The sequence below is a fragment of the Mytilus trossulus genome, chromosome 10 (assembly GCF_036588685.1).
Source record: "Mytilus trossulus isolate FHL-02 chromosome 10, PNRI_Mtr1.1.1.hap1, whole genome shotgun sequence".
Classification (NCBI taxonomy): Eukaryota; Metazoa; Mollusca; class Bivalvia; order Mytilida; family Mytilidae; genus Mytilus; species Mytilus trossulus.
This window is the reverse complement of record NC_086382.1, coordinates 47871453-47894811: the sequence shown is the minus strand read 5'-3', so window position 1 is coordinate 47894811 and position 23359 is coordinate 47871453. Positions and strand designations below refer to the sequence as shown.

The 23359-nt window shown below is 32.6% G+C and overlaps 1 protein-coding gene across 1 annotated transcript; it reads left to right on the top strand.

Annotated features, from left to right (window-relative positions):
- The first annotated feature begins 32 nt into the window (after nucleotides 1-32).
- On the top strand, nucleotides 33-19544 carry LOC134687513 (zinc finger-containing ubiquitin peptidase 1-like). The gene is made up of 9 exons (XM_063547875.1): nucleotides 33-180; nucleotides 2082-3060; nucleotides 3632-3732; nucleotides 4268-4436; nucleotides 7747-7935; nucleotides 8436-8604; nucleotides 10939-11066; nucleotides 15950-16167; nucleotides 17412-19544. The coding sequence occupies exons 2-9, from the start codon at nucleotides 2085-2087 to the stop codon at nucleotides 17445-17447; spliced, it is 1986 nt and encodes a 661-aa protein (XP_063403945.1). The 5' UTR covers nucleotides 33-180; nucleotides 2082-2084; the 3' UTR covers nucleotides 17448-19544.
- Nucleotides 19545-23359: the final 3815 nt, after the last annotated feature.

The following is a 23359-nucleotide window of genomic DNA, read 5'->3' as shown; positions in this document are numbered from 1 at the left end:
GGCAGGGTGCTTTAATATACACAGTAAAATCGACACTTTACTGTACCACTATGAATAAATTGACAGTAATTTTCTTACCACAATCTGTTAATTTACTTTCATTTTCTCATTTACTCTAAACAATTTACATCACAATCTATATTGACTGTAAAGAAAGAAGAACGCTGACATAATTTAAAGGTATAACAAGGTTAATTTTAAAATGGAAATTGTTTGAATTACATTAGAAGGGATAAATTCTTTTATTGTCATTTAATAATTATCAACATTATGTCAGATGTTACAACTTGAACAAAATATTATGTTGGGTACCAATCTATTCCAAATAATTATCACGACCTGAAAGGCTATTATATTTTATTGCTAATTCGCCTTACGTCAAAGCAAAAAAATATAATACATTTAGCAATACACCTTATTGCTATTTGTCCGCCACTACTGGATATCACACAGGTTCCCGTAAAATTTTGACGTCATAAAACAAAATATCTGATGCCACAATGGAAAAGTGATTGTTATATATGCATCAAAAGGTCAAGCAGCCGGGTGGACTGGCCGAGTAGACTAATAGCGATAAGGTGTATATAGCCCTTTCAACACATCATGATTATTTGGCCTAGTACAATTCATATCATACAATAATAAATCATTTAAATACCAAAGTATGGTATAATCATTACAAGAAGACAGGTAGATGTATAGTTTTTATTGCAAATTTTTTATTACACTTTCAAAATTAAAGTGACAAAATTGATTTGAAATACTTTCGTCAATGAGAAAACCCTTTTGTAAAATAAGCTAAGAAAGTGAAGAAGTCTAGCAAAATCACTGATAATGATTAATGGTACTACTAAGTGCACATCTAAGACTCATACCTGCAAACCTTCAAAGAGGCAGATCTCTCCCCTCAAGATCTCTCTCATGGCTGAGTATTTCTTTGATGTGTTTGAAGCAAAAGTCAGTAATTATAATGATTGTTAATTAGTACATAATGGTTGACATTCTAAGATTCCCCTAATTTTCCCATTTGAGCCAGAGGGTTGGCAGGTATGCAGACTATGGGGATACAGTGCTATACTGATGTCACAAATATCATGAAATTATCATGAACATGATGAATATACATATAAACTGCATGATTGTTCAATAACATGAATAATGCCAAAAGTTCAAGTGTTGCAAATTCTCAGGTCAAGTGTCACATATTCCTATATATAGCAAAAAGGTCTTGATCAAATGAAAAACATATGATAAAGTCATCATGGGCTTCTCTGTAATTTAATTGTGCTTAGACAGCAGATTTCACTGTAGACTTTAATGCTCAATTCTCATGACATAAAGGTTATTATGATATATCTACAATGTATATTGCTTACATTTGCAGATAATGTTGTTCTTTTCATTGTTCTCATGATCTGGAAATGTTATAAATCACAAGTTTATGTTCTTTTAGCATGCAAAAGTTTTAGAATTATTGACCACAATTCAGTGGCGGATCTGTAACTTTTTATAAGAGGGTTCACTCCAGTCATGCATGCTTCAGTGATTCCCTATAAAATTAACCGAAATTTTCCCCACAAATGGGGACCTGGGGCTCCCTGGATCTGCTTGAAATATCTGTGATTACCCCAGGAGTGTACCACACAAACCTTCGGAACATTAATGTATTATGTAACGTTGCTACTGTGATACAAATTGTATTTTGTTATTATTGAAATACCATCTGAATGATTAAACCTTCCTCGGATCTTTCAATGGCGACAAAGATGGGATGCAATTTGACCCATACATATTGCTACATTATATCTAGGCGAAAAACAATTCAGGTTTATGATGAACATGATGTAGTAGTACTGTACATGGTGTGCAGTGTTTATAATACAGATTAAAAGTGATTAATTTTAGACCATGTTTTTGATATTATGACACGCTTAATGCTGAAACATTATGAAATGACTAGAGAATTGTATCCATTGTCTTAGACTTGTATGTTCAATTCATTTGATATGAGATAACTAGTGAGGCATAAGCATGATAAGTATTTTATAACTTTGTTAATTTTGGATATTTTTGTTTTACAGATAATGGCTGAAGGTGGGAAAAGCAATGATGACTATGATACCTTTACCTGTTTAATTTGTGGTCAGAATGGTTTCACAGAACCTCAGATGAGAGAACATGTCATGATGGAGCATGTTGAACAAGAAGTTTATTGTCCATTTTGTGATTTGGGAGGGATTACAGCCAATGAAATGAATCTACATATCAATAAAGCTCACTTAGACGAATGTTTTAGTCCTGATGGTGCTCAGGGGACAGATTTTGAATTTCAGGAGGGGACTAGTAGTAGTGGTTGTTGTAGTCCGATAGAAAAAGACGTAAAAAAACCAACAAATGTCATTTTAGGTTCAATGGATTGCTCAACAAGTAAAGTGCTAAGTTCTGATACTGAAAGTCTAGGTAAAAAGAAGAGTAGACTGTGTTTAAATGTTGCTTCTGTGTCAGGAATAGTACACACAAATAACAATGAAAGAAATCCTGTATTAGCTAGTGTTGTGAGTGATAGGGGTGCTGTTCAGAATAGTCGGAATGTTCCCCCGGCTAGAGCAGGAGGCTCAGGGGACCAGGGATTAATCATTCCAGATATAAATGACAATGTTGAACCAGATATCAATTCCAACATTCCTTCAGAGTTTACATGTCCACTTTGTAGATATTGTACAGATTCTGAAGGTCAGATTCAGTCCCATGTAAACAGTGAACATGTTGATATTCTTAGTCCAGAGAATGGTCTAGACGGAGGTGATGATGATTCAAGGTATATGTGTCCCATTTGTACAATGTCTTTCTTTTCATCTCAAGAACTTCAGGTTCATGTGAATGCTAAACATATGGACATTTTAAGCCCAGATAAATCTCATCGATGGTCAGATGGGACAGATAAGATTAACGGTGATGCTGAGGATATACATATATGTCCAATGTGTGATGAGGAATTTCATGAGACGGCTTTGTTAGAGATACATGTAAATGGACATTTCTCAGCAGAACAAACTCCAGGTAAAACTGTGTTGACTTCAAGTTACTCTAGGTCTTTAAATAAGATGAACTTGAAACTTATTTTAAAAAGTTTTTTTTTTTTATTTACAAATTGTTTTGGAATATTCAACAAAACAATAATAATAAACATGATAAACAAGTATTTTATTAAACAAGGTAACACAGCTAGTTTAAAAGTACAACAAATCTTCCTTGAGGCCTCAGTTTTAAAAAGTATTATCGTTGTTGAAAAAACAAAAAATACAAACGTGTCCGACTCCATGTACATGATGTAATAGAGTCTTAAGTATCATGTTCAATACAACTGAACTGCATAAAACTTTACGAAAAAAAAAAAAATGAAAATAATTTGTATTCAGCATTTATTATATACATGTATATGGTAACTTAATTTGAATACTACTAAAGAAAATCAAAGATATTTTTATAGCAACAACCGGCTGAAATTTAATGAACTAAATACATGTTCATGCAGGTTTTGAAAGAGGAGAATACATCCTAATTCCTAGAACAACACATTGACTATAAAATAAATTATGACAATGTTCATATGTTTGAAATAATTTTGTAGTTTTAATTAGAGAAATAAATGACATGGCTGTTGCTGAGGAGTTAATGAAAAATGAAACAGACGAGAAAGAACGAGAAGAAAAAGATTTCCAAGCTCTTCAGGTAAAAATACAAATAGATCTAGATTCATGATTATATATTTATGTATATTTAAGTATTAGCCAATTAGTTTCTGATAACTTGTTTGAGTGTCTATAATTTATTTCGTTTGGTTCTTGATTTTTAGGGTTAAAAGTACCATTGAATATCTTAATCCTCAAACAATTTAGTTACATTACATCTTCTTATTTGTCGGTGATTTGTGAGTACACACAGCAAAGTTTATTGGGATGCAAATTTGGTTACATGCTATTAATGCTCATGTCAAGTTATTTATTAATGATTTATACTCCGATACCCATTTAACAAAATGATGCAAGTGTATTACCACATAAAAATAAGAAGACAAGATATTATACAAATGTAGTAAATGAGAAAACTACTATAAGGATATAAACAATCACAAGTCACCATATGAACCACCTTCAACAATATATTCAACAATTTTCACTTCCATATATGATTTCACATGAAATATTTTAAAATGATGATGATATATATACATATTTAAGAATAACATAAGAATGGTTTCATTTAGAACATGTATGGTATGACTGAAGGAAAAAACTATAAGAAACAGTATGAGAAGAATTTAGGAAAGGCAGTGTTTAGAGGAGATATAACTATTGTAGAATACCATCAACAGGTAGCCAATATGAAAGGCAGAGATTTACATGGTGTTGATGATGGACATTCCTGTACTAAAGGTATAATGCATACCTGCCAACCTCTAAAACCTTCAAAGATGGAGATCTCCCCTCAGCTATTATAGCTAGCTGAGGGGTAGATTTTGTGCAGACAACATTTTCAAGTGAAATATGACCTGTTTATTTTAATTATCTACAAAACACAATTGAGTGTTGATAGATACACTTAGTTTCTTCATTCATAGTTATATCCTATACAGTATTTGGTTTTTGGTTACACATTGTATCTTATTTAGATATAGAAAGATGTGGTGTGAGTGCCAATGAGACAACGCTCCATCCAAATAACAATTTAAAAAAAAAGTAAACCATTATAGGTCAATGTACATCCTTCAACACGGAGCCTTGGCTCACACCGAACAACAAGCTACAGTACGCCCAGAGAGTTTGTAACGTATAAAAATACGAATAAAACACTTTAATACTTAGTATTTAGTATTTTCATTATAGTCCGATCAGTTCATAATTTTTGTTTTTTCAACAAAGTTTCAACAAAGATGATTTTACCACAATTAGAACCTTTAATGACCTACTCAGTGAGCAATATCCGGTTCATTAATAGTTCAATATTATATTATTAATATCAACTGGCTTAAAACAAAATGATGTTTTTACGGTTATTTGTCCAATCTAAATCAAACCCTAGAGTTAATTTATCGGACCAACAAGTGAACTCTGTTACTTTCAATTTATTTTGAAATGTAAAATATTATGTTTCACTACCTCGGTAGATTACCGACTTGAAATATTTGAATTTAAAAAAGAAACTGTAAAGTGACAAATAGTTTTGTATGCAATGTGGCAGCCCTACATGTATATTCATAAATACTGAGATAATTTCCCGCCCAGACACAACACAATAATCACAACCTTATTTAATTATATGAAGAAATAAAATCATGTGTTTTTTATCTGTTATGATCTGTTATTGATCTTTTATTATTTAAAATAAAATTGGATTGGCGCAATCCGTATTTTACTGCTCGTTAAAAGTCCTCGGCGAAATATAAAAAGAAGTATTTCAACAATTTATACTATAGAATATTAAAATGAAATTATATCGTACAAGAAAGAACTATGTAAAAAAAATGTGGATCGGATTTTTACGATCGACACATTTTCACAGAGGATCTCTACCAACGCCCATCAGGAACTGAACGACATGCATCCTGTTTTCATCTACCATTAATGTATAGTGTTGACTATGGAAGTATAAATAATGTCCAGGTTTATGTCCTCTGTTGACTGAGAAACGTATAAATAAAAGGCTGATGTTCGTTTATTCAGAAAAGGAATAAAATTTAGAATCCGGTTAATCAATTGTAAAAGGACCTTCTAGAGCCTCAATCTTAACGCACACAAATGTCAATCATTACAAAGCAAGTTTAAACCTTCAATGAATTTTCCCACGGTTATCCAGAAAGGTCACCTGAGTTTACTGTTACATGATACTATTTCCCGCCAAATAAAAATCTCGTGGACAAAATTGATGTCACTATTTTTAGCATTCAATATTGTGAGCGAAGTCAAGTTCAAGTTCAACCACGCACTGTTGATCACTGAGACGCGTGTCGTCTTCCCACGGCAATTAATTGTTTTAAAAATATTTTAAGATCACTGTTCTAAATACAACACAAAAGTTTACATTCATTGTGCGTAAATGAATATTATGCAACGACGAGTTGATGCAGCTATAAAAGTATTCCTGTTGTAGCCGAAATGTATTATACATATCTATGCTAATCGTGAAGAGAAAATGCCGTAGACTTATTAAGCATAACGCATGGTGAATAGTATTTTCTTTTTTAATTGCATATTTACAAGTTTTAAGACACATAATTTTCTCACTGTTCACATTTTATACCTTCAGCGTTAGTTTCCGTTTATTTTCACGCCAGTATGTCTCTTTTCGTAAGTTATATCAATTACCGATAAATAAAAAACGAGGTCATAATCAAGTATAGATTTTTTTTATAAAACTTAAATACAATTGAAACCATTAACAACAACGTTTTGGATTTTAAAACTTTTATTTTGTAATCGTAAAATGGAAATGGCGTAGAATTATTAGCATAACATATAGTGAATAATATTTTCTTTTTTACTTGTAGTATAAAAAACAAATTTTTCTTTAAACTGCCCTCATTTATTCAGCGTTAGTCTCCGTTTATTGTTGCACAATTATATCTCTTTTAGTAAATTAAATATTTATTTACTGATAAAAAAACGAAAGTCAAAATCAAATATAGTTGTTTAAAAACTTGATTAAAATGTACAGTGTAATTGAAAGAATTAACAACAACGTTTTGCTTTTTATTTTAATCTTTCATTTGTTTCAAGCAATCAGATATAACCTGATAATCAATAGACAGGAAATACAATTGTTTAATTACATTAGAAATCTCACATACCTTGACTGTCGCGTGCCGGCATAGATCAGACGGATTAGGGCAATTAATTACCTGGTGTCACACCGCGTCACACCAGACTGGGAGAGATGTCGCTAATACAATAAACAAAAGGTAGCGGATTTACGCGGAAGTCGGAGGGAATACTCCCAAATTTCTCCGACAATTTTGGGAGGGATGTCGGAGTTTCCTGGTGTTACACCAGGAAAAATATCGGAGTATGGAGTTTGGGATTACAAACTCCTTGGGCGTACTGTATAAAGGGCCCCAAAATTTCTAGGGTAAAACCATTCAAACGGGAAAACCAACGGTCTAATGCAATGTTCAAATGATATAATGTATGATAATATTGTATTTCTATATAAGAAAAGAAATGGGATATTTGACTATGACACTGCAACCTGATGACACACGAAGGATTCAATGTCTTTTAATTATCATGTGAACACGATGGTTTGGCAGTAACTTTAGAAGATTGATTAAAAAAATATATGCATTCTTGACAGTTGTCTCCCTAACATTGCATTATTTACCCATTGTGTTCTCCTTGCTTTATATAACCAGTAACTTGAAAAATATATTTAAAAGACAGAATTTTGGTTCAGAAAACATATTGGTAAGACATTTAAAAACATTTTAACACAAATATTCTTGGTTCATCATATCAATTTTGTGTAAAAATGCTAGGTTAACAAGTACAATTAAGTTGCACTTTTCAGCATAAACTTTCTTTTTTAAGTACTACATGTATATTGATACAACCAATATAAATATATGAATAACAAGAATTTGATGAATAATTATTTCATTAAGACAGCAACCAAATCAAAAGATTTCTGTAATTTGATGAGTTGTTATTTTCATGTGTATTCAGCCTTTTATGTAGTATTTTTATTTTGTAGATGTTATAGAAAGAATAAGTAAATATGATGCTCAGCTGAGTAACATAACAAACTTTTGGTTATGTACAGATATAATGCATTATGCTGCCTCATATGGAGATAAAGGATGGGGGTGTGGCTACAGAAACTTCCAGATGTTGTTGTCATCACTATCAACCAATCCAACTTATTGTAAAGTACTGTTTAATGGTTAGACAATTACTGTAAAGTACTGTTTATTTTATTTGAAAAGAAAATTACAATTTCACTGAGATATTTTTTTTAAACCTTTTTATGCCCCATTTATGTTTTCTGGTCTGTGTGTCCATTCATTCATCCTTCCGTTCAACCTTCTGTTCGTCCTTCCATTCGTCCTTCTGTCCCACTTCAGGTTAAACTTTTTGGTCAAAGTAGTTTTAATGAAGTTGAAGTTCAATCAACTTGAAACTTACTTCACATGTTTCCTATATTATGATTTTTCAAATTTTTACGCCAAATTTATCCCAATTTAAAGATCCGCTGAATATAAAAAATGATAGTGCAATTAAAAATGTTTCCAACTAATTTCCAACTAGTTTCAATGTCAGCAAGCATTTTTTATGCTGCTACTGAACCAAAAAATGTATATCAAAAATGTGAAAGGACACAAAACATTGTAGAATGGCTATATCTTGATACAATAATACTATATTTTATTTTGACTATTATAGGCAAGCCACAGATTCCATCTATTCCAAAAATCCAGAGATTGATAGAGGCTGCCTGGGAGAAAGGCTTTGATAAACAAGGTTGTGAACAGCTTGGTGGTAGAGTGGCAGACTCTACAAAGTGGATTGGTGCCACTGAAATAGCTGCCACACTCTTCTCACTCAAGGTCAAGTAAGTTTACATCTGTCGAAAAAGGTCAAACCTGAATAAGATTAATTACTGGCTGGTCAACATGGACCAGATAAGTGTCTTTAGTATACCTACTGTATGAAAATGTTAACTGCATATAAATAGATATACAAACCAGGGCTTTCAAAAAATATTTGAGCCAGCCTTACATTTTATATCTGATCCCGATTTTAATCCCTTAAGACTTAGTCACAAAAGGCAATTATGGTAATCAGATGGTCATTCCAATGATTGACATTACAAAGAAACAGTTTTAAACTTTACATTGATATGAATTTGATGTTTGAAGTAAACTGTTGAATTAGCAGTACATCATTCAAAGTGTGCACATCAGCGTGCTCGTATTTGCCTTAGACTCTTTATTTGTGCAAACTGACATTGTCAAAAACTTTATTTTCGTTTTTAAATTCACATTTTTCTAACCTGATGTTGACTTGACAATGGTAAAACCTGGACCATAAACGGATACGTAAAATCTGTGTAGTTTACAAAGCACGACTGAGTGAAGAAGCTCTTTCCCCATTATTTCTTCAACAAAATTCTTGAATTGAAAGTAAGATACAGGTATCAATGATAATTTTAGCATTTTTGAAGAAATGTAGGATTCATAATTAAATTTCTCACCTGTGCACATGGGCACACATGTTCTAGTGCATACGATGTAGTTCTAATGATTTTTCAGTTTAAACCTTTTTAAATTTTTCATCAAATCATATTGATAAATTAATTTCTTATAATTTTAATCTTTTGAACTAAATCAATTAGATCATGTAGATACAAACCGCTGAAATGTAAAAAAAAAATTGTGAATAAACCAATCAATTTATACGATGTCCGGTACTGTACATAGTTCACCTGTCACCTGAACAGGTAGATTTCAGCTGTCCAACTACTAATAAGCCTTGATTAAAATTAGAAACTATTGAAGTAGGTGTTGTTTTGATAGTAATTAATCATCATGTCACATTTATGAAAGGAAATCTGTTGATGTTAAAGGCAAAAGGTTGGGTCTAAAAGATCATGAATTATGTTAAAATGACCGAAAAAGCCTTGAAAACTAAAAAGTATATGACCGTTTCATGCTTTACCCAGCCAGACTTTTACCGAATATTATACAAATGTCCAGAATATATGACTGTTTTGGAAGCCTTGATACAAACATGACAACAAAAGCATTTCAAGGTCAGAAAAAAATAACTTTTTTGTTTGATGCTTAGTAAGATAAGGAAAGGGAAGGTTCACTGAGCCCTTACCTGTTTTGTGCTGAATACATTTTTTTTTTTTACATTGACCTGATATTGAATGGAATATTAATTTACATGCATCGTACACAGATTTTGTCTTGAACACAGTCAGAATACAATTCATTCAATAAACTATTGTTTTCAAAATTTTGTTTCGTCATTTTATGGATGGAAATGATTGATTGTTGGTTGCTTAACGTCCAGTGGCAAACATTTCATGCATATTCAGGACGAGAACAAGTTAACAATAAATACAATAGGTAGGACTTGTCATAATAGAGGCCATTTGGGATGATTTTCAGGGAAAGTTAGACTGCCACAGGAAAATGAGGGTTAATTGGATAAGGACAGAAATTTTGCCTTGCAACTGGCCACCTACGGACCCCTTAAAGAGTTGTTGCAAGGGTTCTTAATGTGCAAAGAGCATGGCACTCTCTTTACATGAGACATTGGATTTAAAGTCCCCAATCTGACCTGACTGCAAACTTGATACATCCCGCACAGCCAAATGGAAGCCCCACTTCGGCAAGCGTTTTACTGCCGGTCAGAAGATGACCAAGGGACCTTATTTCTAATCCCCAGTTACCCTTGGGGGGTGGATGGAAATGGGAATGTTTGGTCTGTCTGGTGTATTACATAGTTTACGTCAGACAGCATAAAAATAACGATTTAAGCAATATTTGTATCAAAAGAAGTTCTGAATTAATCTTAAAAATTGTTGTCCTGTTGATCTTAATCATATTGCATTACAAAGCAACCATTATTGTTTTTCATACATTTTTTAGTACATTAATTATGCCGTTGGTATTCTCATTTGAATTGTTTTTTGGCTTTCATAGCTGACTATGCGGTATTGGCTTAGCTCATTGTTGTAGGCCAAACAGTGACCTATAGTTGTTAATTAATGTGTCATCTGGTCCATTGTTGAGAGGGTTGTATCATTGGCAATCATACCACATCTTCTTTTTTACATAAGCTAGTCAAGATACACTATTTGGACCAGCTGATGTTGAATAGATAAGAATAGTAGAAAAATGTACCAATTATAATACCCAAGATATTTATGTTTTAGATGTAGATTATTAGACTTCCATAGTCCATCAGGACCACAAGGAACACACCCCAGACTGTTCCAGTGGGTAAAGGATTACTTCCAACAACCAACCAAGTTTAAACCACCTCTGTATCTACAACACCAAGGTAATTACTTCCAACAACCTACCATGTTTAAACCACCTCTGTATCTACAGCACCAAGGTAATTACTTCCAACAACCAACCATGTTTAAACCACCTCTGTATCTACAACACCAAGGTAATTACTTCCAACAACCAACCATGTTTAAACCAGCTCTGTATCTACAGCACCAAGGTAATTACTTCCAATAAACAACCATGTTTAAACCACCTCTGTATCTACAACACCAAGGTAATTACTTCCAACAACCAACCATGTTTAAACCACCTCTGTATCTACAGCACCAAGGTAATTACTTCCAATAAACAACCATGTTTAAACCACCTCTGTATCTACAGCACCAAGGTAATTACTTCCAACAACCTACCATGTTTAAACCACCTCTGTATCTACAGCACCAAGGTAGTTACTTCCAACAACCAACCATGTTTAAACCACCTCTGTATCTACAACACCAAGGTAATTACTTCCAACAACCAACCATGTTTAAACCACCTCTGTATCTACAGCACCAAGGTAATTACTTCCAACAACCAACCATGTTTAAACCACCTCTGTATCTACAGCACCAAGGTAATTACTTCCAACAACCAACCATGTTTAAACCACCTCTGTATCTACAGCACCAAGGTAACTACTTCCAACAACCAACCATGTTTAAACCACCTCTGTATCTACAACACCAAGGTAATTACTTCCAACAACCAACCATGTTTAAACCGCCTCTGTATCAACAGCACCAAGGTAATTACTTCCAACAACCAACCATGTTTAAACCACCTCTGTATCTACAACACCAAGGTAATTACTTCCAACAACCAACCATGTTTAAACCACCTCTGTATCTACAACACCAAGGTAATTACTTCCAACAACCAACCATGTTTAAACCACCTCTGTATCTACAGCACCAAGGTAATTACTTCCAACAACCAACCATGTTTAAACCACCTCTGTATCTAACACACCAAGGTAATTACTTCCAACAACCAACCATGTTTAAACCACCTCTGTATCTACAGCACCAATGTAATAACTTCCAACAACCAACCATGTTTAAACCACCTCTGTATCTACAGCACCAAGGTAATTACTTCCAATAACCAACCATGTTTAAACCACCTCTGTATCTACAAGACCAAGGTAATTACTTCTAACAACCAACCATGTTTGTACCACCTCTGTATCTACAGCACCAAGTTAATTACTTCCAACAACCAACCATGTTTAAACCACCTCTGTATCTACAGCACCAAAGTAATTACTTCCAACAACCAACCATGTTTGTACCACCTCTGTATCTACAGCACCAAGGTAATTACTTCCAACAACCAACCATGTTTAAACCACCTCTGTATCTACAGCACCAAGGTAATTACTTCCAACAACCAACCATGTTTAAACCACCTCTGTATCTACAGCACCAAGGTAATTACTTCCAACAACCAACCATTTTTGTACCACCTCTGTATCTACAGCACCAAGGTAATTACTTCCAACAACCAACCATGTTTAAACCACCTCTGTATCTACAGCACCAAAGTAATTACTTCCAACTACCAACCATGTTTGTACCACCTCTGTATCTTCAGCACCAAGGTAATTACTTCCAACAACCAACCATGTTTAAACCACCTCTGTATCTACAGCACCAAAGTAATTACTTCCAACAACCAACCATGTTTGTACCACCTCTGTATCTACAGCACCAAGGTAATTACTCCCAACAACCAACCATGTTTAAACCACCTCTGTATCTACAGCACCAAGGTAATTACTTCCAACAACCAACCATGTTTTAACAACCTCTGTATCTACAACACCAAGGTAATTACTTCCAACAACCAACCATGTTTAAACCACCTCTGTATCTACAGCACCAAGGTAATTACTTCCAACAACCTACCATGTTTAAACCACCTCTGTATCTACAGCACCAAGGTAATTACTTCCAACAACCTACCATGTTTAAACCACCTCTGTATCTACAACACCAAGGTAATTACTTCCAACAACCAACCATGTTTAAACCACCTCTGTATCTACAGGACCAAGGTAATTACTTCCAACAACCTACCATGTTTAAACCACCTCTGTATCTACATCACCAAGGTAATTACTTCCAACAACCAACCATGTTTAAACCACCTCTGTATCTACAGGACCAAGGTAATTACTTCCAATAACCAACCATGTTTAAACCACCTCTGTATCTACAACACCAAGGTAATTACTTCCAACAACCTACCATGTTAAAACCACCTCTGTATCTACAACACCAAGGTAATTACTTCCAACAACCAACCATGTTTAAACCACCTCTGTATCTACAGGACCAAGGTAATTACTTCCAATAACCAACCATGTTTAAACCACCTCTGTATCTACAACACCAAGGTAATTACTTCCAACAACCTACCATGTTTAAACCACCTCTGTATCTACAACACCAAGGTAATTACTTCCAACAACCAACCATGTTTAAACCACCTCTGTATCTACAGGACCAAGGTAATTACTTCCAATAACCAACCATGTTTAAACCACCTCTGTATCTACAACACCAAGGTAATTACTTCCAACAACCAACCATGTTTAAACCACCTCTGTATCTACAACACCAAGGTAATTACTTCCAACAACCAACCATGTTTAAACCACCTCTGTATCTACAGGACCAAGGTAATTACTTCCAATAACCAACCATGTTTAAACCACCTCTGTATCTACAACACCAAGGTAATTACTTCCAACAACCAACCATGTGTGTACCACCTCTGTATCTACAGCACCAAGGTAATTACTTCCAACAACCAACCATGTTTAAACCACCTCTGTATCTACAGCACCAAGGTAATTACTTCCAACAACCAACCATGTTTTAACAACCTCTGTATCTACAACACCAAGGTAATTACTTCCAACAACCAACCATGTTTAAACCACCTCTGTATCTACAGGACCAAGGTAATTACTTCCAACAACCTACCATGTTTAAACCACCTCTGTATCTACAGGACCAAGGTAATTACTTCCAATAACCAACCATGTTTAAACCACCTCTGTATCTACAACACCAAGGTAATTACTTCCAACAACCAACCATGTTTAAACCACCTCTGTATCTACAACACCAAGGTAATTACTTCCAACAACCAACCATGTTTAAACCACCTCTGTATCTACAGGACCAAGGTAATTACTTCCAACAACCAACCATGTTTAAACCACCTCTGTATCTACATCACCAAGGTAATTACTTCCAACAACCAACCATGTTTAAACCACCTCTGTATCTACAGGACCAAGGTAATTACTTCCAATAACCAACCATGTTTAAACCACCTCTGTATCTACAACACCAAGGTAATTACTTCCAACAACCTACCATGTTTAAACCACCTCTGTATCTACAACACCAAGGTAATTACTTCCAACAACCAACCATGTTTAAACCACCTCTGTATCTACAGGACCAAGGTAATTACTTCCAATAACCAACCATGTTTAAACCACCTCTGTATCTACAACACCAAGGTAATTACTTCCAACAACCTACCATGTTTAAACCACCTCTGTATCTACAACACCAAGGTAATTACTTCCAACAACCAACCATGTTTAAACCACCTCTGTATCTACAGGACCAAGGTTATTACTTCCAATAACCAACCATGTTTAAACCACCTCTGTATCTACAACACCAAGGTAATTACTTCCAACAACCAACCATGTTTAAACCACCTCTGTATCTACAACACCAAGGTAATTACTTCCAACAACCAACCATGTTTAAACCACCTCTGTATCTACAGCACCAAGGTAATATTGGTTGCTTTTACTCATCAGGAATGCAATGTTTTCATATTGTTGGTTTAAATTCTGATCAAATAATAACACATACAAATTTTACACATAAGACACCAAATTTGTGGAAAAATTAACAACATCATAAAATTTTCTATGTGAACTTTTTAAGTATATACAATGGAAGATCAACCTTCAAAAAAGAATAAAATTTTCTAATATCAAAATGAATTTCTCGAAAAAGTATGTCATGATGATATATTTTTCTTTGCTTATTTCAAAAGTGCATATCAAACTTAGTGTCAAAATTTGAAAGAAAACAAGACAAGAGATCTTTTTTTTATTGTATGCCTTAAATTGCTCAAAATGGACACATGCATTGCAAGCTTTTAAGCAAAGGTATTAATCAAATGTATGTGGAAAGCTACATCAATAGGCAAACAACAACAGACACAAAGACACAATTAAGCTCTGTGCTTATAAATTTTACAAGCAGATGTCAGTCTTACATTAGAAGCCAGTTGATTGTTAGCCTCTGTACCAGTGAACATAAAGTTTTATAGACCTTGCCTCTCACGTGTCACATTCTTATGTCTTCAAATGTTTCCATGTCCTTAATTTTCAAAAATATGCTAATTATATGGGATGTGAAGTACTTAAATGTGTTTACTTCCATTGTAATGTAAAATGTTTTCATTTTATTAGAATGAATGCATAAACAGGTCATATATATTTTAAATGTCAGTCAGGCAAAATCTCCCCCTCAGCTATCATAGCTGAGTGGTTACCTCCCTCTTTGAAGGTTTCAGAGGTTGGCAGGTATGGCATGGTTCTTATATATACTGTCAATTCAGCAATTATTGGAAAAATTGAGACAGGGTTTTAATCCCAATAATTTAAACTTTTAATTTAAAATAATTTAAACTTTAAATTTAAAATAATTTTTATATGAATAAAACAGGATATTTCACAATATTGATCAAATTAAAATTGCATTTCAGTTCAAAATAACAAAATTGCAATAATAAATGCACACAATAATTTCTGAATTTGCAGTACATAAAACATTTATTTTGTAGGTCACAGTAGAACGATAGTAGGAGTAGAGGAATTATCAGATAAATCATTACGTTTGTTAATCTTTGATCCAAGCACATCAAAGAAGCAGATGCAGCAATTCCTCACAGTTATTAATAGTACCATTATGAGAACCATAAGGAGAACAGAACATGGACTCCGAGCCAAACAATATCAAATTGTAGCTGTTGAGGGATTTGTGGAGGACAAAGAATATGATGTATGACTATTATTACAATACCAAAAACAAGATAATTTTTTTTAAATAATGAAGACTTGTTGTTGCAGTCAAGTATATTCCAGATTCTCAATTTTATATTCATATAATAAAGATAAAAAAAGAAAAGGTTAATGTCAATTATAAATGTTTGGTTTATATGACATGTAAGTGAGATATATTAGTAATAGCAAATTAAACAAAATACACTCCAGGAAAAACATCAATTTTGTAATCCAATTAGCAAGAGAAGAAATAGGTTGTTTCTGTTATTTAAGAATTGAATGCTTCTTTTTGTAAATTTATTGGGGTGTAAAAGCGTTGACCGAAGTACATTTTGTATGAAGTGCGGAAGCGCTTCATCCTAAAAATGTGCGCACGGTCAACGCTTTTACAACCCTATAAAGTTACAAAAAGAAGCATTCAATACTTATAATTACATTTTTTAGCTATGATATTGAAAACACGAATTTTATAAATTTTGTATATTATTCACCTGTGCACTTTATTGTGGGACCACGTGCTATCATGAATGAAAAGTTTTATTGATTGATGCAATTGTTTACGGAATAACAATTGATGTGCCGTTAGCCAATCAAAATAAAGTATTACAATGAAACATACATCTAATGTAATTATATATATGAAATGCATTGGTTGTCTTTTTTTTTATTTTTTAATGAGATAGTTCTATGCTACCTTATCAAACTTAAGGAATAACGAAATATTTGTGAATTCAAAATGCTGATGAATTCAAAGAAGTTGAACAATTTTACTTGTTGCCATAAGACAGGGAAAAAATGCCTTAGTTGATTTTAATAATTCAGATTTTAGTTAAAAGAACTATTGACTTATCAGTTATAACCTTGCCCAGAGATTCTGTTTTGAATCATCTTAATTAAGGTGGTACCTAACACTACAGGGAGATAACTCTGTAAAATCAGCTAAATGTTTTGATTACGTTGTGTTGTTAAGGGAATATTAAGCTTCTCAATGATCAAAATAAGTGTGTGTCAAACTGCTATATAACCAGTGTAATTTTTCTGATAAAATGGTTGGTTCAAATTTTTTGAAATTTTTATATTTTTGTCAAAGGGTCAAAGTAAATACTTTGTCAAGATTTTAAGAAAATTAAACAAGCCAAATTAATTTTAGTTAAAGTGTTGGGTACGTGACCTTAACTCTTAGAACATATATTTACAAAATATCGTTTGTTGACTATCTAGAATGTTGTTTATATTTTTCAGGAACAGAAGGTATTAAAGTCTGAGAGAGTAAGCTGATACTGGGTCTAACCACTGCTATACTGCTTTGCCATGTCCAGATTATTTTACTTTGATTTAATTAGGTACCAGTTCATAACAGTCATTGGTGGAAAAGAGAAGAAAACCAGTCCTGTGCTCTGTCACCACATTGGCTATTTCATATTGTGTGCATGTCATGTGATCATGACTGAATTGAATTACACAAAATTATAATGTATATGCACATAACATGTGTTAGTGTAGTCTTTTGTTAAACCACCACCGTATGAATAGCTTACATGTTTCATCTTAAAATGCTTGTTTGAGTACTGTACATAATGGCAACATTTGTAAGGGAACATTCAGAATAAACTTAATAAGTCATCATAAGTTTTACTGAAGAATAACAGTCATAATAAGACCATATTTGACAAAACAGGGCTGAACTGTTGATAATAAATATTAGGAAATCCTACGATCAGAAACATGTATCATTTTCTTTTTGTGGGGTAATTTTTTAAACACCCCAAACATGTAGTGAATCTGAATGCAAAATGTTGAATTATATTAAAACTAAAGCAAAAAAAAATAATAACTTTAAGATGATTTGAATTAGTTATAGAGTGAAAAATGATGAAGCAAAACCGACACATGATAGTAATTTAAAAATAATGTTACATTTTGATAGCAAAGTTCAAACCGTATTATATAAAACCAAAGAAATAACATTAGCAATTCTTAATTCTGTTCCAGAAGTAATTGTTTGAGGGGGTGGAAAGGCATTTCTTTTACAATTTGATGTGTTGTGATATAAAGCGAATATTTGAACTTTTCAAGTCTTAACCTGATTGTTTAAAAATAGATTGCTGTATTTTACTTTCTATTTTTACGGCTATTATAACTTTGATCTTACTGACTGACAATTTCCTTTTTCAGCACAGTAGATTAATACGAAAAATTATTGCTAGAAACTAAGAGCATTTATCCCCGTTGTCAAAGAAATTAACAACGTTGTCACAACTGTTTCATAGACATTCAAAATATTGAAGAAACATTTCTATTAAGGATAGAGTGTTCTAGACAGATACTTTTCTTATCATAAGCAGACAAAAATAGAGCAAATTTGAATTTGATTTCAGTAAGGTTTTTTTTTGGAATCCTGAGTTATTGTTTGTTCATAAAATTCACTTCATGGTCTTTTGAAACAGTGAGTATTTTCATGAAAATATCTAAGAAAATACTAGTAGGTTAAAAACACGTGTATTTTTCAAGATTCATAAATTTTATTCTTAAAATATTTTGGGAAAAATCCACAGTTGTATATGTATCATAATATAAATAAATTTTTTTTGCTGAACTTTTACTTGAATAATTCACTTGATAACTAAGTGATTTTAAGTAATTGCCATTCAAATGTTATGTTATGCTATACTTGTTATATTTGTGTTAATACATGATTTTGTTGACAAACAAGAAATGTTAACCAGCATATTTGTGTATATTTATGGTGTGTAATATTAAGTCAAAAATATTTTTGATGTGATATTTTACTGTGATAATAGTATCTGAATAATTGATAATTGGGTTACTAATTGTGATGTAAACTGTTTTTTGATTTGCCGGAATTCCTTTTTTCTGTGTTAGAATGTAAAAGATACCATTTGTACTGCTATGAGTCATAATATCTCTTATAAGCAATCTATTTGGGGGAAATGAACAACAAGGGCAAAAATGTAAACATGCATTTGATTTTTTGAAATACAACCCTGATGATAATGCATTCTTCATTTTTTTTTTTCAAAATTTTAGATGGATTTTGATTTAGATTTACATTTTGATAAATATCTTTTTAACTAGAGAAGATGCTCTTTTTATCAAACAAAACAAAGTATTGTAATAAGATCATAGGGACTCAAAAGTACATAAAATAGCATGGTAATTCACATCAGGTAATACTTTCTTTCTGTTTTCTGTGGCCATCACAGGGAAAGGAAGAAACTAATGATATTAGCCATCAAGTAAATATGAAATAAGACTAGGATAAAATACCCCTAATGATTATTTTTTTTATAAAAAGAATTTTCATTTTTTCAAAACTGAACCATTTTTCCTAACTTGAATGCATTCAGAAAAATGCAGCTTGCATAAAGTTCATGTGTTGTGAAAAATATGAAATGATTTTAATTGTATGTATTGTTTATTGAATAAAAGCAAGATGGCATTTAGTTAATGAAAGCATTTCTTCACAACTGCATCAAATCAGCAGAAATAACTATACTGTAAATTCAAAAATTATTGTGAGGTTTTAATTATCGCTGAAAATGCGACAGAGTTATAAATGCAATAATTTAAACTCGCATATTGAAATATTTTATATGAAGTAAACAGTAAATCAAGTCTAAAATGAAAAAATCACAATAATAAATGCACACATAAATTTCTGAATTTTCAGTAGCTGGTAAAATGTTTTTCCTTTCATTTACTCATTGCAGTACAAACCATCAATAAGAGTTCACTTTAATCCATTTCCTTTTCTTGGAATAGCTCACATTTGTACTTCTGTGATGATATGATGATTTTTTATATAATGGTCTGTTATATATATTATTCTAGTCAAACATTTGATGGAATTATCATCCATGTTGTAAATAAGAAGTACATTTTGTACTACATGTACAAAGTTTGTTTCTTCAACATACAAATATACGTAATAATGATCAATGTAGAGATTGGTTAATTTATATTTTTGTCTTACAGCCGTTTTCATTGAGTGTGTTGCTAAAGGTAATATCTTTGGTTAGCTTGCTTGCTAGCTGAACCCTGAAGTCATTATTAGGTCAAGTATACTACCCTCCTTTTGATGTAGACTAGTCCAACAGACAGACAGATTGGTAATGCTGGATTAGTCTACTCTTAAAGGAAGGTAGTTTACCTAACATAACAATGACTTCACGGTTCAGCTAACAAGCTAGCTAACTAAAGATATTACCTTTGGCTTCACACTCAATAAAATCGGCTGTCATCTAAACATGTTCTTGCTTGATTAAGGATATTAATGACATTGGAAAGTTGTAATCCTTTCCAATGAGAAATGTCAACAGAATATCTTGATATATTTCTATATTTCTTAGGCTAATTCTTCTTATGACAGTTTTATAATTGAAAAGATAGCTTATCAAAGGTATCAGAAATATGTATTGTATCAATATTAAAAATGATTTAACAAACAATTGAACTTTAATGGTATGGTATGGTATTATATTAGCAAATAATTTGATTACAATCCACTTGTGCATATGGCAAGGCATTTGGTCTTTCTATCTTATTTAAGATACATATGTCCATGAAATATGTCTTTCATTAAAAATCCATTTTATAGAAAAGTAACTTTTGTTTATATATTAATGATATTTCAACATTCCAATTCTTTCCTAAACTACAACAAGATTTAATTAATATTTCACAGTTATTACCTATACTTCATGCTATTCATTTTTTCTGTTTAGCCCATTTTCAAAAACTGACAATGTTGCAAGAATTTTTCAGCTTCACATGCAAGGTACAATGTATTTCTGTAACAACTAAGACACTATTACAGAATTACCTCCCTTTGACATTTCATACTTTTTAAAACACATTTCCATGCCATTTGAGTTGCTATGGCTTTTTATAATTGTGTATCTGTGATGAAAGTTCATTGCTTCAATATTGATCCTCTAATAGAATAGGAACGTTGCTACCTTCCAGTAAGTGAAGGAGTTAATAGACCACTTTCGAGTTCATCCGTCACCGGAAAAAACTCGTCAATTATACACGCCTTTATCACTGTCATTTGTGTGTTTAGGGGTGTCGTCACTTCCGTTCCAATGTTGAGCGAGTGGTTGGAAAACTATAATTCTATATTGAACGAATTATTCGGCAAATTGAATTCTCAAAATTGACAACCAGCACTGCTGTCATTAGGGAATTGTCATTAAGTACCTACAGAACAACCGTTATTTCTAGTTTATCCTACACAATGACGATCACTAAGACGCTTGATGAACGTAAATAGTGCAGGGATACAGGCGACCCCCTCTATCTGGTAAATGACGTCATAAAGGTGCGTATAATTGACGAGTTTTTTCCGGTGACGGATGAACTCGAAAGTGGTCTATTGGTTAGTGATTGACCTTGCAGAATAAATCAAAATGAGTTTTTTTAGAGATATTGAAATCTTTATTTTAACAAATACTATGCCTGTATACCTGCATATGATAAAAAAAAAAAAAGTCGAGGAAAATAACCAAAAACACTTAAAAGCTTTAAACATTGTAAAAAGGAAATGCCTCTTGAAAAACAGAGCTGATACTTGATTTTTTCCTTCAATTTTAGAGATAAAATGACTTTGCCCGAGGAAACTATCAAGCAAATATTGAGTCTTGAAAATATATAAATAGTATAAAATGACCTCTATATGTATTTCTTAGTCTTTCTTTATATCTATGGTCTGTTGTATTCACAAACAGCTTGCTTTCACCAAATAAAACTATTTTTAAACCTTTATGTAGTTTTTCTTTACATAGAAGTAATTCCTCTAAAACCCACTAATACAGAAAACAAGTTGATCTTCAATCAAACATTGATTGACATATGTTGAGTTTGTAGCTAGTAGTATCAAATATAAAATCTGGAATCAGCAGTTAAAATGGTCATCAAAATGGTTTTGCACAAAACAATATTTATATTTCAAGCTCATCTCAATTAAAGATGTATACAACATCATCTGCAGATTCCTACCATTTTATTACAGATGTTGTTAGGTCAAAAGTTTGGGTCTGAGTTTTGTGGTAATAAGTTTTGTGTATAAGTTTTATAACATTTGGTTGAGGCAACCTGAAGTTAGAGAATGGAAACAAAAAATTCAGCATTGTAAAGGGACATAACTCTAGAACAGTAAATATGACACCAAAATTCAAACTTTGTTTTTTGTGCTAATAATCATGGTGTATTAGTTTCATAACATTTGGTAAACTACAGAATGGGAATGAACAATAATGTGTCCACAGTACACAGATGCTCCACAGGCACTATCATTTTCTATGTTCAGTGGACTGTGAAATGGGGGGTCAAAACTCTACTCTGGCATTAAAATTAGAAAGATAATAACATAAGGAACATATGAACTAAGTGTCAAGTTGATAGGACTTCAACTTCATCAACAACTACCTTGACCAAATATTTTAATCTGAAGCGAGACGAACCGACACACAGACCAGAAAACATAATGCTCTACTATCGTTTGTGGGGCATAAAAATTCAGCAATTTACCATTAGTCAAGGAGCATAATCCTAGAATGGTTAAAGTGACACCATCAAAATTCAAATTTGATCTGTGTTCTGTGGTAATTAGCATTATGTATAAGTTTCGGAAGGACAATTGTAAAACTTAACGCCTCCTAACTACGAGTTGGGCATAAAAAGGAAGTTGCTGAAAATTTTGAAGATCGTTACATTCAATACAAAGTTTGATGCAGACCTGAATCAAGGCCATATAATCTTCAGTTAATTCACACTGTTCTTCTTTGTATAGTCTGGGTACACTTGTCTTATCATTGGCAGCACTTGTCTGCATTAGATTTGAATTTATAATCAACTTACAGAAGATGAAAGGTATATTTCAATTGTTAATGCCACAATCCCATCCTCTTCCATCAATTTCACAGACTTTTTATATTCAAAAACACCGGAGATCACCTCTAATTTTTGGCAGGGTTTGTGTTGAACAGCTTTAGTTGGTTTTGTATACTAAATGCCTTTTTTTGTCATTTTTGTCATAGCTTTGAAGTTTGAAAGTTTATCATTGACTTATGAGTTGGAAATTGGAATATCCTATTGTTAACTGTAGTCTCTTTTACAGTACTTAAAATATGAACTTTGATTTACTGGAAACTTAACTCTTTATCAGTCAA

Bases quoted from the DNA above. Each gene is read 5' to 3' on its own strand.
- LOC134687513 (XM_063547875.1), top strand. From the start codon at position 2,085: ATGGCTGAAGGTGGGAAAAGCAATGATGACTATGATACCTTTACCTGT. The intron at 3,733-4,267 runs GTAAAAATACAA...GGTTTCATTTAG, and splicing joins AAGATTTCCAAGCTCTTCAG to AACATGTATGGTATGACTGA. The intron at 4,437-7,746 runs GTATAATGCATA...TTTATTTTGTAG, and splicing joins TGGACATTCCTGTACTAAAG to ATGTTATAGAAAGAATAAGT.